The sequence below is a fragment of the Diabrotica virgifera genome, chromosome 2, assembly GCF_917563875.1.
Source record: "Diabrotica virgifera virgifera chromosome 2, PGI_DIABVI_V3a".
Lineage (NCBI taxonomy): Eukaryota > Metazoa > Arthropoda > Insecta > Coleoptera > Chrysomelidae > Diabrotica > Diabrotica virgifera.
Genome location: NC_065444.1, coordinates 16,744,188 through 16,761,987, shown reverse-complemented (window position 1 = coordinate 16,761,987; position 17,800 = coordinate 16,744,188). Strand labels below are relative to the sequence as shown.

The window sequence follows — 17,800 nt, the reverse complement described above, 5'->3', positions numbered from 1 at the left end:
TTTTGAATAATTCATTGGATCAACTAAAGAGATCTCTGGCTTTATGATGTTCATGTTCATTGTTGTAAAAACGTCTGTTTCATTATTGTTAATACGTCTTGTTAAATTTAGTGTTATATGTTATATTTGTTACATTTTATATTTTAGGTATATTGTGATTGTTTGTATTATTGCATTGTATCTTCTTATGAGTAGGTACTAGTTTTATTGTGTTGATGCGAGATATTATTATTATTTACTTTATAATTACACTATTAATGGGAGTTTCCCGTATGATTAATAAATAAATAAATAAATAAATAAATGCTCTATTCATCGAGTTTCTGATTTAGGATTTATATCTTACGTGATCCAGACTCCTAGGTATTTTATTTTGTCCACTTGTTCGATATCTTCATTTTTTATATGGATCCTTGTTACGACTTTACCCCTCTTACTGATCACCGTGGATATATCACCATAGATCACCAAGGATATTAATTTAATAAAAAAATCTATACTACAATCAAACAGGCAGCGGTCGTACGGGTGGAGGATAGTGAGACAAGCTAAACAGAAATTCAAAGAAGTGTCAGACAGGGATGCGTGCTGTCGCCACCATTATTTAACGTGTACTCCTAACTAATATTTTAGGAGGTATTATAGGAAAGAACTGAAGGTATAAGGATTGGAAGGAGCATCATTAATAATATAAGATTTTGAGACAATACCGCAATCCAGGCAGATAATATAGACAACTTACAAAATTCTTCTTGAAATAATAAACAGAGAAAGCAAAGAAATTTAACTAACAATGAATATAGATAAAACCAAATACATGCTGATCTCGAAAACCCCTGTTGACAACATACATCTGACATTAGAGGGTAAACCGCTAGATATGGTCGACAAGTATACATACATCGGAGCAATAATTATAAACTCACAGTTAGATCAAGATGAGGAGATGAAATATCTCGAAAAGTATTTATGAAATACAAGTGTTTACACATAAGAAATTAAGTATGGCTATCAGATTGAGGTTCGTCGAATGTTATGTTTGGTTGCAACTACTATAGGGGTAGAAGCTTGGACTCGGAAAGCCCAATCCGTAAAAAATTATAGGTATTCGAAATATGGCTATATAGGCGTATTCTGAAAATCCCTTGGACTGCAGAAGTATCGAACGAAGAAGTGTTAAGACGAGTTGGCATGGCAGAAAGCTTATGAACACAATTAAAATAGCAAAATCATCATATCTGGGCCACTTACTTTAAAGCGATAAATACGCTATGCTACACGTCACCATGCAAGGAAGAGGAGAGGGAAGAAAAGGCTTGGGAAGAAAGAAGAAACCTTGGCTGAGGAATATCAACCAGAAGGCAAGGCTTCGGAAGAATATCTTATCTTATCTTCAATATTGATCTAGATTATCTAGAGTGAATTTTTAAATAAGTATATCATTTTTAGCTGACGTCACTGCTAGATCAGAACTTATGGGAGTACAATTTGAAAAAGACGGCCAAAATCATTTAAGATTTGATAAATTTGATATAGAGGTTAAGGTAGGGGGAGGAATGGCTAGAGTAGAAAATTTGTTTAATGGAGATAAAGTGTTATGTAAGTATAATTTTATTATTTTTTTTTATTTTAGATTTTTAGAAATGTTTAGAAATTTTATTATTTATTTTTTAAAAACTGTTTTAGAACTATTTATTTTTTGTTTTTTTTTTTGGTAATTTCAAACTAATAATTTTTACAAATCTTATTGATTTTGATTGTATAATATGTTTCATACCATATAATTAGAGAGCCTAAATACCATTTACTTCGCCTTTTAATACAAAGAAAAGTGGAGTTAAAGAGATAGATTGGCCGAAAGATACTTTAATAGCTGCGTAATATTAGACTATGGGGTTCCACAGTATTTCGCGCAGCAGCCGATAGCAAAAGGTTTCAGGAAATGTAAACATGATGATGACCAACGTCTGAATACGGATACGGCACCTAAAGAAGAAGTTTGTTTTCCATGTTTAATAAATTAATTAATATATGCTCTACCTCGATTAATAATTTATTACAGGGTGCGCCAAACCTCTGGTTTTCTTTGATTACGGCTAAACTATGAGATATACAAAAAAATGTTTATAACAAAACTAATGTGTATCAAAGACGTCTATAATTTAAAATTATTTTTGATTATACAGGCTGAGTCAGAACGACGGTATGAACCAAAGTTATATTTTTTTAAATGGAACACCCTGTATATTAAATTATTTTTGTATATATTATTTAAAAATATGAAAAATTTGTAAAAGGTCTTATAGGCCTAAAGTTAATAATTTTCGAAATATTTACATTTTTATTGAGAAAAATGGTAATATTTATAGGGTTGTGGATTATGTTTCCAAGGTAATAAAAATTTAAGTGATATGTCAAGGTTTTTATAATATAGTGTTATTTGTAAATAATTTAATATCTTTTACTTTTAGCCATAAAATATACAGTGTGATTACTATTTGCAAATACAAAATTTACTCATTTTTTTTTAATGGAACACCCTGTATATTAGTTTTGCATTTTGTAGTAAATATTACAACCTTTCTTTTGGTATAAGGTTGTATGTACCTAGCATGTTTCGTTTTGTAGATATTTTAAAAAAACTATAGATTTTATGTTTTTGCGGATTTTTTATTAAAAAATTGTTTGCAAAAAAAATAATTATAATCTGGTTTTAGAAACATACACTAAAATATCAAATATGAAAATAAAAACGTAATTAAAGATTAAAATAAATCGTATGCTAGTATTTTTTGTACAATTCAATTGAATTTTTTAACTTTAAATTATTTTACAAAAAATATTTTACCATACTAATGAATGCACAAATTAGTTACTAAATTAAATAAATAACCAAATTTTAAATCTACCTTAGTAATTTTTCCACCACAGCAACTTTCCTGTACCAAATTAATTGTTAGTTATATATTGGCTTTTTTTTACTTACATCTTGAGAACATAATAATTATAAAGTATGCTTTGAAACAAATGAATGTTAAATGTATCAGCCAAATTATTCATTAATATAAATAGTATTTACTGGTGTCACAAAAGCTGGTAATACTTTTGTAGTTGAAATTTTTCTAACAATTTTTTATATTTTAAATTTTAATTTTTCACCCGAACAATTGGTGGATATGACATTTGTTTTGGGCGAAACCATTAGAAATTATTACCAGCTTTTGTGACACGAGTAGGTACATCTTATACTATTTACTTCTTAATATACTTCCATAACGTTCATTTGTTTCAAAGCATACTTTATACGTTCTCAAGATGTAGGTAAATTAAAAAGTTATTAACTGATCTTACTCGTAAATACATTATAACTAACAATTAATTTGGTACAGGAAAGTTGCTGCCGTAGAAAAATTACTAGGGTAGATTTAAAATTTGGTTGTTTATTTAAATTAGTAACTAATTTATGCATTCATTATTATGGTAAAATATTTTTTGTAAAATAATTTAAAGTTATTAAATTCAATTGAATTGTACTAGCATACGATTTATTTTAATCTTTAATTACGTTTTTATTTTCATATTTTACATTTTAGTGTATGTTTCTAAAACCAGATTATAATTATTTTTTTTACAAAAAGATTTTTAAATAAAAAATCCGCAAAAACGTAAAATCTAGAGTTTTTTAAAAATATCTACAAAACGAAATATGCTAGGTACATACAACCTTATACCAAAAGGAAGGTTGTAATATTTACTACAAAATGAAAAACTAATATACAGGGTGTCCCATTTAAAAAAAAATGAGAAAATTTTGTATTTGCAAATAGTGATCACACTATATTTTATGGCTAAGAGTAAAAGATATTAAATTATTTAAAAATAACACCATATTATAAAAACTTTGACTTATCACTTAAATTTTTATTACCTTGGAAACATAATCCACAACCCTATAAATATTACCATTTTTCTCAATAAAAATGTAAATATTTCGAAAATTATTAACTTTAGGCCTATAAGACCTTATACAAATTTTTCATATTTTTAAATAATATATTCAAAAATGATTTAATATACAGGGTGTTCCATTTAAAAAATAAAACTTTGGTTCATACCGTCGTTCTGACTCACCCTGTATAATCGAAAATAATTTTAAATTATTGACGTCTTTGATACACATTAGTTTTGTTATAAACATTTTTTTGTATATCTGATAGTTTAGCCGTAATCAAAGAAAACCAGAGGTTTGGCGCACCCTGTATATACAGCGTGTCCAATTAAGTCGGCATCATATGGGAAACTTTTTTATTTTTAGTTTTAGGAGAAAAAGTTATTCTTTATAAAAAGTTGTGCATGGTCTAAAACTTAAAATACAACCATCAGTTATCAATGTTTTTAAGCCGTATACGAGGTATGTGAAAAAATATGAATTTTACTAAGAGTGAAGTAGTTTTATTTTTCACAATATTGAAAATTGTTATAAAAAAAGTTGTTTGGAATTAAGAACTATATTCTAATATGCAATTTCATCCTTCTAATTGAAAAAAAAATTGAATTTTTTTAAATTATGGATAACCAACATTATTTTCAGTTATTTCAATTATGATAACTCTTTTATTATTAATTTTACGAAAAACACTTATTTGTAAAAAGTTCTGCATGGTTAAAAACCTTAAATACAACCATCTAATATCAATTTAATTAATTTTATACGAGGTACGTCAAAAAAGATGAATTTCCATCAAGAATAAAGTACCTTTACAGCTCAGAATATTTCAATAAGAAGGATGGAATTACCTATTAGAACATGGTTTTTAGTTCTAAACAACTTTACATAAGCACAATTTTCAATATTGTAAAAAATACCGGTATTTTATTTAAGCACTCTTGAGCAAATTCATATTTTTTGTTATACCTCGTATAAAATTGACAAAATTTGATATAAGATGGTTGTATTTTAGGTGTTAGACCCTGCAGAACATTTTATAAAGAATAACTGTTTTTTATAAAATTAATTATAAAAGAGTTATCATAATTCAAATAAATAACTAAAAATAATATTGGTTAGTAAAATTTTCAATTTTTGAAGTTATACTTCTTTACGCGCGATGAGGGTGAATTTTTATATGTTAAAACCAGGCGCATACGCATCACCCAGGCGCATACGCGCATTATAACTTTGTTCTGATTGGATGTTCAAATGACATGTCAAAAATTATCCAATATGGCAGCTGTAGGACAGCTGTGGTTTGTAGGAAAAGGTAAAGGTAAACAAATGTATAATATATTAGTTTTATTGTTGTGAGGACAGAAACAAAACAGTTTATAATATTGTAGTGACTTTTAAATAGTTTTTAAAAGCAACAGGTACGTAATAATTGTTAATGTATCATGCGTATAAACCTACCTGTTTGATCTGCCAAAATACATAGTATGTAATAATGTAATACTTTTATTTATATAATTTGATTACCATCAATATTCACCTAATATATTGTTTTCTTTCTATATGTTTTGTTGTATTTTTTTTCAATTCTAAAGTCCACTTTACATCAACAATAATTGAATAAGAAATTGACAACAAGTTATTCAAGGTCAAATTTGGCTTATACAAAACACAATTCTACATCCAATTTTGCCGTGAATAAAAAGAAAATAAAGAAATTTGACAAAATAAAACATATACAATTGTTCTATTTCATCAAATTCCTTCATTTTCTTCTACAAACCATACATTTTGTACTCGTCAAATTTGGCCTTGAATAACTTTGTCAATTTCTTGTTCAATTTATTGTTGATGTAAAGTGCACTTAAATCATTTCAATTCAAAATTAAAATAATTTGATCAATTTTCAAAATATCACAAGTTTAATGACGTTCTACACCTTCGGCAAAGAATTAAGGATTTGCATGAAATTTTAGTATGTTATAGTTTACTTCAAAAAACTAAGACTTGATTTTTTAAAAAATGTTTTACCGTGCCGTTTAATTACTATTAAGGGTCAAAGTTAAGTTTTAACATGGGCTCTTATGGAAATTCTTAAAAAGTTAATAACTTTTGACCCAAATTTACGATTTTTAATTATTTGTGCTTAAATTAAAGGTATTTTTGTAAGGAATAACATATTAAAAAATGAGGATTGTTTACCGTACCATTATTAAATAAAAGTGAAATTACTGTTTCGAAATTTAACAAAGTTGGTAGTAGTGAGATCAGCTGCACTCATAATTATATCCGAAACGTACGTGTCAATTACATGACCTCGGTGGTCTACTAGTTGTTGAGCGTTCGGTCAGAGTTCGAAACGTCCCGGGTTCCAATCCTCCTCTACGATTCATTTTTTTTTTAGTTGTTTTAATAAAAATTTTTTGAAAGTGGTAGATAAGAAAGTTAGTTTAATATTTAAATAGAATACAATTACTTCGTTAAAATTATATAATAGAAGTATAACTTCTTACGTGCGTACAAAGTACACACACATTCTTTTTTTTTTTTCTATTAGAAGGATGAAATTGTATATTAGAATATAGTTCTTAATTTCAAACAACTTTTTGTTCTAACAATTTTAAATATTGTGAAAAATAAAGCTACTTTACTCTTGAGTAAAATTCATATTTTTTGACATACCTCGTATAGGCTTACCTACGGCTCAAAAAAATTGATAACTGATGGTTGTATTTTAAGTTTAAGACCAGGCACAACTTTTTATAAGGAAAAACTTTTTTCCATAAAACTAAGAATAAAAAAGTTTCCCATATGATGCCGACTTAATTGGACACGCTGTATAAGGTCATGGCGACACTGCCAAATACTACACTCAGGTGCAAATAAATCGATCCACTTAAAAATTTGGTCATTTTTGATGCTCGAATTTCCTAAGCCTGTTGTCCGATTTAAGTGGTTTTTCACCATGTTATAGCCTTATAGGCCAGGAACTCAAGCTTTTCATCTCGCAATTTTCACAGAATGAATCGATTTGCTTGAAAATTTGAGAATAAGTAGTGGATAGTCCAAGGATCAAAATTTATATGATTCCGAAAGACGCTTTTGTCATGGGGGTGGTGGCCACCCCATCTCGGGGGAGGAAATTTTTAATTATATTTTGACCGGAAAAGTTGATAAAAACGTTCATTCTAAGCAAAAAATGTTCTATACTTTTTTTGATAAAATTAATAGTTTTAGATTTATTCGCTATCGAAAGTGTTAGTTTTGTATAGAAAAAATCAATGTTTTTCGATATATACTCATTTACAATACACTCAGTTTTTGCCGTAGAAAAATTTTTTTCAAACCAAGTTCTTGGGAATTAATTAACCTACAATTTTATATCAAAACATTTTTTCGTATCTCTGATTCTAATCTTTCTATTCTGAAGAAAATGGCATTTTTTACCAAACTACAAAAATTCTTTATTTGCTTTTAACTCCAGTTTTTTAAACTAATCATTCTAAGCCAGTCAAACTGCTAGAATCTATCAATAATACGTAAATAAATAAGAATGATTAAACCCAATGACTAAAAACAACCGCTAACTTACATTATTATGCTTCCAATTGGATTTCTCCTTTTTTTTTTTTTTCAAAAAGATATATTGATTTTTTAACCGTAACTTTTTTATTTTTTATCTTAAAAAATTTTTGTAAAAAATAATTTTGTAGGATTTTACAAGATCTATAAGCCTATTAATATTAAATTTTTGTAATCCTCAGTCGCAAAAGGAGGTGACTTTTAGAGGGATGGTAAAGGTGGTTTTTGCATGTTATTACAAGCTTTAATTGTCAATAGCTCACTTAATCTTTAACAAAGAAAATTTTTTTGTAAACTGTGTTCTTGGGAATTAAACAAGCTACAATTTCATATCTAAACACTTTTTCGTGTCTCTGATGCTAATCTTGCTATTCTGAAGAAAAGGCCATGTTTTTCCAAACTACAAAAATTCGTTATTCACTTTTAACTCCATTTTTTTAAAAACTAATCATTCTAAGCCGATCAAACTTCTAGAACCTATTAAAAATACATAAATAAAAAAGACCAAATAAGGTTAATGACTAATTTTAATTAGGGTGGTGATTAGGGGGTTGCTTGCGATCACTTTTTCGCTGAAAAAAATGGGGACTGACGTTCTTTTCATTATAAGTCACTTAATTTTTGAGCTAGAGACTTCTTTTTAATTGCAAGATAGATATTTTTAAGTACTTTAAATCAGTTTGAATAAGTTGTCCTCGAAAAATGCATACTTTTCCCGTCATTTGACTTTGAAACTAGAATATTTAGCATTTGACGAAGACGAGCCAACATATAATAAAGTATAGCTCGATTCCTATTTAATTCAAGTAATGAAGCTTAAAATAGGACAAAACCTCGCAATTTTTACAGAATGGATCGATTTGCTTGAAAATTTGAGAGTAAGTAGTGGATAGTCCAAGGATCAAAATCTATATGATGCCGAAAGGCGCTTTTACCATGGGGGTGGTTGCCACCCTATGTCGGGGGTGAAAATTTTTGATTATATTTTGACCGCAAAAGTTGGTAAAAACACTCATTTTAAGCAAAAAATGTTCTATACGTATTTTTGATAAAATTAATAGTTTTCGATTTATTCGCTATCGAAAGTGTAACGTTTTATATTAAAAGAATTAATGTTTTTAATCAGTTTCCTGCAAATAACTCAAAAAGTTTTCGTTTTATCAAAACAACTTTGCTTAACAAAAATGTACCTTTTGAAAAAATAAACAAAACCGTTTTTTTTAATTTTCTTTAAGACCAATAGTAATCGAGCTATACTTTATCATATGTTAGCTCTTCTTCGTCAAATGCTAAATATTGTAGTTTCAAAGTCAAAAGACGGGAAAACTATGCATTTTTCGAGGATAACTTGTTTAAACTAATTTGAAGTATTTAAAAATATCTATCTCCAGAAATAAAACAAAGTCTTTAGCTCAAAAATTAAGTGGCTTATAATGAAAAGAATGTCAGACCCTATATTTTTCAGCGAAAAAGTGATTGAAAGCAAACCCCTAATCACCACCCTGAATAAAATTAGTCATTCACCTTATTTCGTCTTCTTTACTTATGTATTATTAATAGGTTTTAGAAGTTTAACTGGTTTAGAATGATTAGTTTTTAAAAAAATGGAGTCAAAAGCAAATATCGAATTTTTGAAGTGTGGTAAAAAATTTCCTTTTCTTCAGAATAGAAAGATTATCATCATACATACAAAAAAATATTTAAATATGAAATTGTACCTTATTTACTTCCCAAGAACTTGGTTTGGAAAAATATTTTCTACGGTAAAAATTGAGTGAGCTATTGACAATTAAATCTTGTAATAACATGCAAAAATCACCTTTACCAACCCTTTCAAAGTCACCACTTTTTGCGACTGAGGATTTTAAAAGAATTTAATATTAATAATCTTATAGATCTTGTAAAAACCTACAAAACTATTTTTTACGAAACTTTCTAAGATAAAAATTAAAAAGGTTACGGTTAAAAAATCAATATATTTTTTTGAGAAAAAAAAAAGAAATCCAATTGGAAGCATAATAATGTAAGTTAGCCTTGCTTTTAGTCATTGGCCTTATTCATTCTTCTTTATTTATGTATTATTAATAGATTCTAGAAGTTTGACTGGCTTAGAATGATTAGTTTTAAAAAAACTGGAGTTAAAAGTGAATAACGACTTTTTGTAGTTTGGCAAAAAATGCCATTTTCTTCAGAATAGAAAGATTAGCATCAGATATACGAAAAAATGTTTTTATATGAAATTGTAGGTTATTTCATTTCCAAGAACCTGGTTTGAAAAAATTTTTTCTACGGCAAAAATTGAGTGAATGGTATATGAGTATAATATCAAAAAACATTGATTTTTTCTGTATAAACTAACACTTTCGATAGCGAATAAATCGAAAAGTGTTAATTTTATCAAAAAAATGTATAGAACATTTTTTGCTTAGAATGAATATTTTTATCAACTTTTGGAGTCAAAATATAATAAAAAATTTCCACCCCTAAGATGGGGTGGCAACCGCCCCCATGGTAAAACCGCCTTTCGGCATCATATAGATTTTGATCCTTGAACTATCCACTACTCATTTTCAAATTTTCAAGCAAATCGATCCATTCTGTAAAAATTGCGAGGTGAAATGCTTCGGTTCCTGGACTAATTGTTCTTAAAGAAAATTTAAAAAAAGGTTTTTTTTTATTTTTTATAAAGGTACATTGTTGTTAAATAAAGCTGTTTTGATAAAACGAAAACTTTTGGAGTTATTAGCAGAAAACTGATTAAAAACATTGATTTTTTCGATATAAAACTAACACTTTCGATAGCGAATAAATCGAAAACTATCAATTTTAGCAAATAAATGTATAGAACGTTTTTTGCTTAGAATGAACGTTTTTACCAACTTTTGCAATTAAAATATAATAAAAAATTTCCACCCCCCAAATGGGGTGGCAACCAACCCCATGGTAAAAGCGCCTTTCGGCATGATATAGATTTTGATCCTTGGACTATCCACTACTTATTCTCAAATTTTCAAGCAAATCGATCCATTCTGTAAAAATTGCGAGGTTTTGTCCTATTTTAAGCTTCATTACTTGGACTTAGGGCTTCCAATCCCGCAGCCTAAGTTTAATCTCGGTATTTGCGGGACTACGAATTTTCAATCCCGCGGGATCTCGGTATTTGCGGGATCCCGCATATTGAAAATAGACATATTTATATAAGGCAAATAAAACAATAAATGAATCAACTAACTCCACATTTATTTAAGTACTATTACTATTAGTATGAGATCAAAACTGTTTTTCTTAAAAAAAAAAATAGTAACAAATACTGAAAAAACAAAAAATTTATCTTCTTCAAAAAATACACCAACAAAATTTTAAAAATCAACCAAAATACCCATTTTCAACTGAAAATTAATATAGATTTAGCTAAAGCTTTCAATTGAAAATGTTTGTAAAGGATACACAACATATTGGATGGTATGAATAAAAACGGAGTGTAAACTCCGAGTAAGTTCTCATGAGTATGAGCATAAAATATAAGTTTATACTACATTTCATATGAATAAAAATATGTTGATGTGATGAGTTTCTACTCATCGTACATAAGAGTAGATACTACCGCGTGGAGTATGTACTCCAAAATTTGGAGTATAAACTACGTTCTCATTTTTATTCATACTAGCCAGCATCTAAATCTAAACTGCTATCTGCCCCAAACTCCTGCGTATTGTAGACACAATATATCCAGCAGCAGAAAATGCCCTTTCGGCTTCCATACGTCGACGCTGGGAAACTTTTCGCTGGGAGATGAAAAGTTTCATCGTCACACAACACTTGGTAACTACGAGGCTTTTGGAGATAAATCAGTAGTGCAGTCACATTTCTACGTCGTTGTAAAATACTGCGCAAAGACAAAGCTAATTGTGAAGCTAACCTTGAATGATACTGCCTTCCTTATGTATGAATAGAAAAAATAAAAGATGTGACTGGCTAATTGACACCCAAGTCTATGCCATAAAACAAAAAAAAACCTTGAATGATTTTTTTCCAGTTTTTTGATAATTTTGAGCGTAGCTACAACAGTAATGTACGCTTTTTTCAGTCCCGCAAATCCCGCGGATCCCGCACCTGTAATCCCGCATCACGCGGGATTGGAAAATGACGCGGGATCCCGCAATACCGAGATCTCGGTATTGCGGGATTGGAAGCCCTACTTGGACTATTATTCATTAACAATATCACTGTAATAATATTGTTGCTAAACAGGTAAATTTTCATTGTATACCGGGTGTACCAATCAAACTGTGTTTTTTTCTCAAAGTTCGCATCACCCTGTGGACTATTCTAGCATTTATAAAATACTGAAATTAAAACCCAACTATAGCATCAGGTCTTCTTAACATTCTGTTTTTAGATTCATTCGTTTATGTTGGATAATAAAAAAGTTAGGTCCTTTAACAAGTGGCCATGTTCGTCATCAGTACAGGGTGTTTCTAAATAACTGCGACAAACTTTAAGGGGTAACTTTACATGACAAAATAAGGACAGTTTGCTTTATAATCATATGTCAGCAAACGCTTCGTTTCCGAGATACGGGATGTTCAATTTCTTTTTTACAAACTGACGATTTCTTTATTGCTTTAAAACCAGTTGAGATATGCAAATCAAATTTGGTGGGTTTTAAGACGTAGGTATTTATTGCACATTTTTTGACATACAATTAAGAATTTAATATTCACCATTGGCGTGCATACGGGTAATATGATCATCATATTACCCGTTTGCGCGCCAATGGTGAATTTAAATTCTTAATTGTATGTCAAAAAATGTGCAATAAATACCTACGTCTTAAAACCCACCAAATTTGATTTGCATATCTCAACTGGTTTAAAGCTATAAATAAATCGTCAGTTTGTAAAAAAGAAATTCAACATCCCGTATCTCGGAAACGAAGCATTTACGGACATACGTTCACTCAACGAAAAAGGTACGTAATATCAATAAAAATGTTAATTCAGACAACAAACGCAATTCTTAAAATTTGTCCAATTCTTGGTTTTATTGGAACAACAAAGCGGTGTTCATCAATTCATTATTTTCGTTAGTTGAGCCAATGTATTACGTTTATTGAATGGACGAACATTCATTATGTATACCATATTATCATTTTATTGATATTACGAACTCAGTTCATTGAGTCAACGAACACTATTTATTGAAACAACAACGTCGTTAATTGACCGACGAAGACCATTCGTTGTGCCAATAACAGTGTTATTTCTCCTAACGTATTTCGTTTATTTCTACAATTATTTCCGTTTATTGTTACAATTAATTCCGTTCATTGGCACAATAAATACGGTTATTCTTACAAGCAATTCTATTCATTCTTACAATCAGTTTCGTTCATTCCTAATATGAACGTATTTTATATTAATAATTACTGAATGCATTAGCCCAATGTATCATATTAATTGATTAATAATAATTTTTTAAATCCCCTTTTTTGTCCTTAACCTTTAGGACTTTCCACTGTGTGATTTCTCATAATTATTATATCGCTTATACAGTGCACTGGAATAAGTGTTACACTCCCCCCCCCCCCTAATTAACTTAATTTATTTTTAGTACATAAGCAAAACGCTCAGACAGGTCGATTTTTAAAATTATCAAAGTATATTATAACATCAATGTTTCGAACTTTACACGATCCCTCTTCAGGTGACAGGCGTAACTTTGATTTTTTTTTAATGGGAAAGTACATCATGTGACAGCTCATTTAAAAGTGTTTGGCATGGTGATTTCAAAAATGTATAACACTTTAATCATTTTTGAGAGCGCAGGGGCAAAATTTCGATCGAATTATTTTTAAACGCATTAATTTTTTTGGAATCCTGAGAAAACTAATAAGTATTTTTGAAAAATTTAACGGCAGAATAAAAGACTACAATATTACTGAGGGCTGAAAGTCCCTTAGAATAAACAAAAAGTTTCTTTTGAATAGTATATTTTAAAAAAAAAATCATACTAAATTTTCTATTTTTCACCCCTGTGACTTATTAAAATAATCATTATAGAAGTTCTCAGGGACGTCAGACCCCCGATAATACTGTAATAAAATTTTCAAAAATACTAATTATTTTTTTTCATTCAGGATTCGAAAATTCATTTTCAGTTCATCTTATAAATAACATCACAAGACAATATTAAAAGTAAACACTTACAAACATAAGACACTGACAAGTTTATTTTTAATTAGAATGTTCTCCCGTATTTACCTTATCAGAAAAAACTTACTTTTATTCAAATATAAAAAATAAGTAATATCTTATCCTTATCTTCCTTCTACTACGGACTACACTTGGAAACAAAATGCAATTATTATTCGGCACTTTCAAGAAAAAGCCGTTACATTTCAAATGGTCAAACAAAACATTTACTGTCTCAACAACCACGATTATTGTCACAATTAACGCATTGATTGTGGGAATTAAAGGCAGTAGTAAATTAATTAATGCATTCGTTGGCACAACAATCAGTGTACATCTATTCAATAATCATATATTACTCTATATTAACAACATTTGTACATTGTTTTAATGAAATCTGTACGTTGTCACGATAAACCAAGGTAATTGCTTGTCATCTACGAAATCAAGAACGTGAGTTGCTGCCACAATTAACAGTATTTATTAAATATACGAAACTAAGTTATTGGCTGAATAAATTGAGTGTTATTGATTAATGTACTCTAGTTATTGTCACAATTATTATTCAATCATTGTGACAATAACCAAGTACATTCGTCAATGTCTAAAAGTTCGTTGAAACAGCAAATTAAATTGTTGTGAGAACGAAATACTATTCAATAATCACTGTTAATCAATATTACGAACTAAATTTTTTTGAATGTTTATAAAGCAAACTTTCATTATTTTGTCATGTAGAATTACCTCTTAAAGCTTGTCGCACTTATTTAACAAACACCCAGTATTGATGAAGAACATGGCTAGTTGTTAAGTCGCGTTTACACGATGGCAATTGGCGAGACAATTGTCATTGGACAATTGTCATCACGTGGTTGCGGATTGTCGGAGGCCAGTCCAGTTGAAAGAGAAGATGTTTACACGGGTCCATGATGTTTAGTTGGCCCCGTGTAAACATCTTCTCTTTCAACTGGACTGGCCTCCGACAATCCGCAACCACGTGATGACAATTGTCCAATGACAATTGTCTCGCCAATTGCCATCGTGTTGTCCAACAGAAGCAAGTGAATCAAAAAACAAAATGGTAAGAAAACCTGAGGCTATAATTCAGTTTTAATTTCAGTATTTTTTAAATGCTAGAATATTCCACAGGGTGTGGTGAACTTAAAGAAAAAAAAACACAGTTTGATTCGTACACCCAGTATACAACGACAGTTTATCTGTCTAGGCAGGGCCGGCGATAACGGGCCTGCAAGGGATGCACTGCAGGCGGGCGCTCCTGTTTGGGGGGCGCCAAAATGACCTTTTTTCTGCTGGTGCGATACAAAATATTAATTTAAAAGAGACTAAAGTGCGCCTATGCTAGTTTTGCAGGCGGGCGCCTTATACCCTAACGCCGGTACTCTAGGAACAATATTATTACAGCGATATTGTTAATTAGTCCAGAAAGCCACTGCGCATCCGCTAGGAAAAATATTCTAATTCAGATTTTTTGCACAATCTTACTCAAAAAGGACCCCTTTTAACAAATTTGCATGTTGCCAGGACCAAAAGTTGGTAAAAAATTTTTTAAACGTTTTTTTTTTTGTTTTTTTCCTAAAATTATTTTTTTTTGCATGGAACAAAATTTTTTTAGGTTTTTTGGATCATTCCAGAAAAGGTCTTTAGTGACTTTTCTCTAAAGTTGATAGTTTTTGACATATAAGCGATTAAAAATTGAAAAATTGCGAAATCGGCCATTTTTAACCCTCAAAAGCTATGTGAAAAATTGAAAATTTGAATGTTGCCAAGGTAGGTAGATATTTTTTAAACATCGATTGATGAAATCCCGAAGAGTGTTTTGCAATACAATATCAAAAACCCCTTTGTTTTTTAATTGCCAATCAAACGTGCCCGACACTATTTTCCACCTTTGCATGTGTATGCAGTATGGTGCAAATGAGAGGAATAAATTCGTTATTTCGTAAACCGGCGATTTTAAGGAAAAATCGCGAAATAGGTCGATTTTTATTTTTAAGTTATGATATTGTGGCATATATGGTATACTAGTGACGTCATCCATCTGGGCGTGATGACGTAATCGATGATTTTTTTAAATAAGAATAGGGATCGTATTCTAGCTCATTTGAAAGGCTCTTCAGTTCTCTATTCATTAATATAAACATTTACATAATTATCTATACAGGGTGTCCAATAATTTAATTTTTTTGTCAATTTGGCAAATGATTTAATTTAATAAAAATTTTGGACACCCTGTATAAATAATTATATACATGTTTATATTACTGAATAGAGAATTGAAGAACCTTTCAAATGAGCCAGCACACGACCCGTATTCTCATTTAAAAAAATCATCGATTACGTCATCACGCCCAGGTGGATGACGTTACTAGTATACTATATATGCCACAATATCATAACTTAAAAATAAAAACCGACCTGTTTTGGGATTTTTCCTCAAAGTCACCGGTTTACGAAATAACGAATTTATTCCTTTCATTTGCACCATACTGTATACACATGCAACGGTGGAAAATAGTGTCGCGCACGCTTGATTGGCACTTAAAAAACAAAGCGGTTTTTGATATTGTATTGCAAAAAACTCTTCGCGATTTCATCAATCGATGTTTAAAGAATATTTACCTACCTTGGCATCATTCAAATTTTCAGTTTTTCACATAGCTTTTGAGGGTTAAAAATGGCCGATTTCGCAATTTTTCAATTTTTAATCGCTTATATGTCAAAAACTATCAACTTTAGAGAAAAGTCACTAAAGCCCTTTTCTGTTTGGAATGATCCAAAAAAACTAAAAAAATTTTGTTCCATGCAAAAAAATAATTTTAGGAAAAAAACAAAAAAAAAACGTTTAAAAAATTTTTGACCAACTTTTGGTCCTGGCAACATGCAAACTTGTTAAAAGGGGTCCTTTTTGAGTAAAATTGTGCAAAAAATCCGAATTAGAATATTTTTCCTAGCGGATGCGCAGTGGCTTTCTGGACTAAATGAATAAGGCTATAACAGTATAACATGGTAAAAAAATCACTTAAATCGGACAACGGGTTTAGGAAATTCGTGACATGAAATTGACCAAATTTTTAAGGGGATCGATCTTTTTGCACGTGAGTGTAATTGAAGCTATCTTCACATTCCCCTCTTACGAATGATGTTCAAAATTTTTCTTCGAAAGTACAGTTTATTCGCATGGCTTATGCACTAGATGTAAACTGTAAACAGTAGTTGACAGCGATGTCATCATCAGCAACGAACGAGATCGCTATTTAGTTCGGTGTTTAATATTTTTGGATAACAGTTACTTGTATAATGGCGTAAATTATTCATTAATTCAATTAATAGGATTATTTTTTCACTATCTATGTATTCAGTGATTACAATAATTTATATAGTATAGGGCTTTTCATTCACAGTGATTTGTTTCGAGATTATGTCAGGTGTTGTATAATATTAAGATATCTACGTCATACGTCTTTGGTTTGTATCATTGGTATATACCAATAACGTATGACGTAGATATAAGAATATTTGATGACACATGACAGAAGCTCGAAACAAATGACAATCGATGAAAAGCCCTATACAATAAGAACTAATAATCGAGAAAAAAAGATGATCAGGTGATTTTAATAATATAGTACTGTTACTGGAACGACTAGATACATTTTAAACATCTTTAACAACTAAAATCGTTGTTTACATGCAGTGCATGTCTTATTGAAATGTAGTTTAATAGTTTTTTGGATTATTGTGTTTAGAAAATTTTAATATATTTTCTTGGTTGCAGTGGGGATGGTAAATGACGTAGTCAACAAAAATTTCGATATGTTTTTAAGGGAGCTCTTACCGATTATTCAGAGACAACTAGGGGTAGTTTTTAAAGAAGCTGCGAATGCTATCGTTGAAAGATTCGCATACGAACAACTGTTCCCTTAGGATCTCAAGATAAGGTGTATATCTACTTAAAATAAAAGCCTCCAATCCAAGACAATTTTTGTATTTAAATAAGTTATATTATGTAACTAAGTGAATGTGCATAGTGAGAATAATAATAAAGAGTTTTATTTTA

At 29.8% G+C, this 17,800-nt stretch overlaps 1 protein-coding gene across 1 annotated transcript in view; it reads left to right on the top strand.

The window, feature by feature from the left end:
• Nucleotides 1-17,800, top strand: part of LOC126879456 (circadian clock-controlled protein daywake-like) — a 45,313-nt gene extending 27,513 nt beyond the window's left edge. Inside the window, exons 5-6 of the mRNA XM_050642470.1 lie at nt 1,450-1,599; nt 17,519-17,800. Coding sequence (XP_050498427.1) covers nt 1,450-1,599; nt 17,519-17,667 — 299 coding nt within the window. The 3' untranslated portion in view covers nt 17,668-17,800. The remainder of the gene's footprint in view (nt 1-1,449; nt 1,600-17,518) is intronic.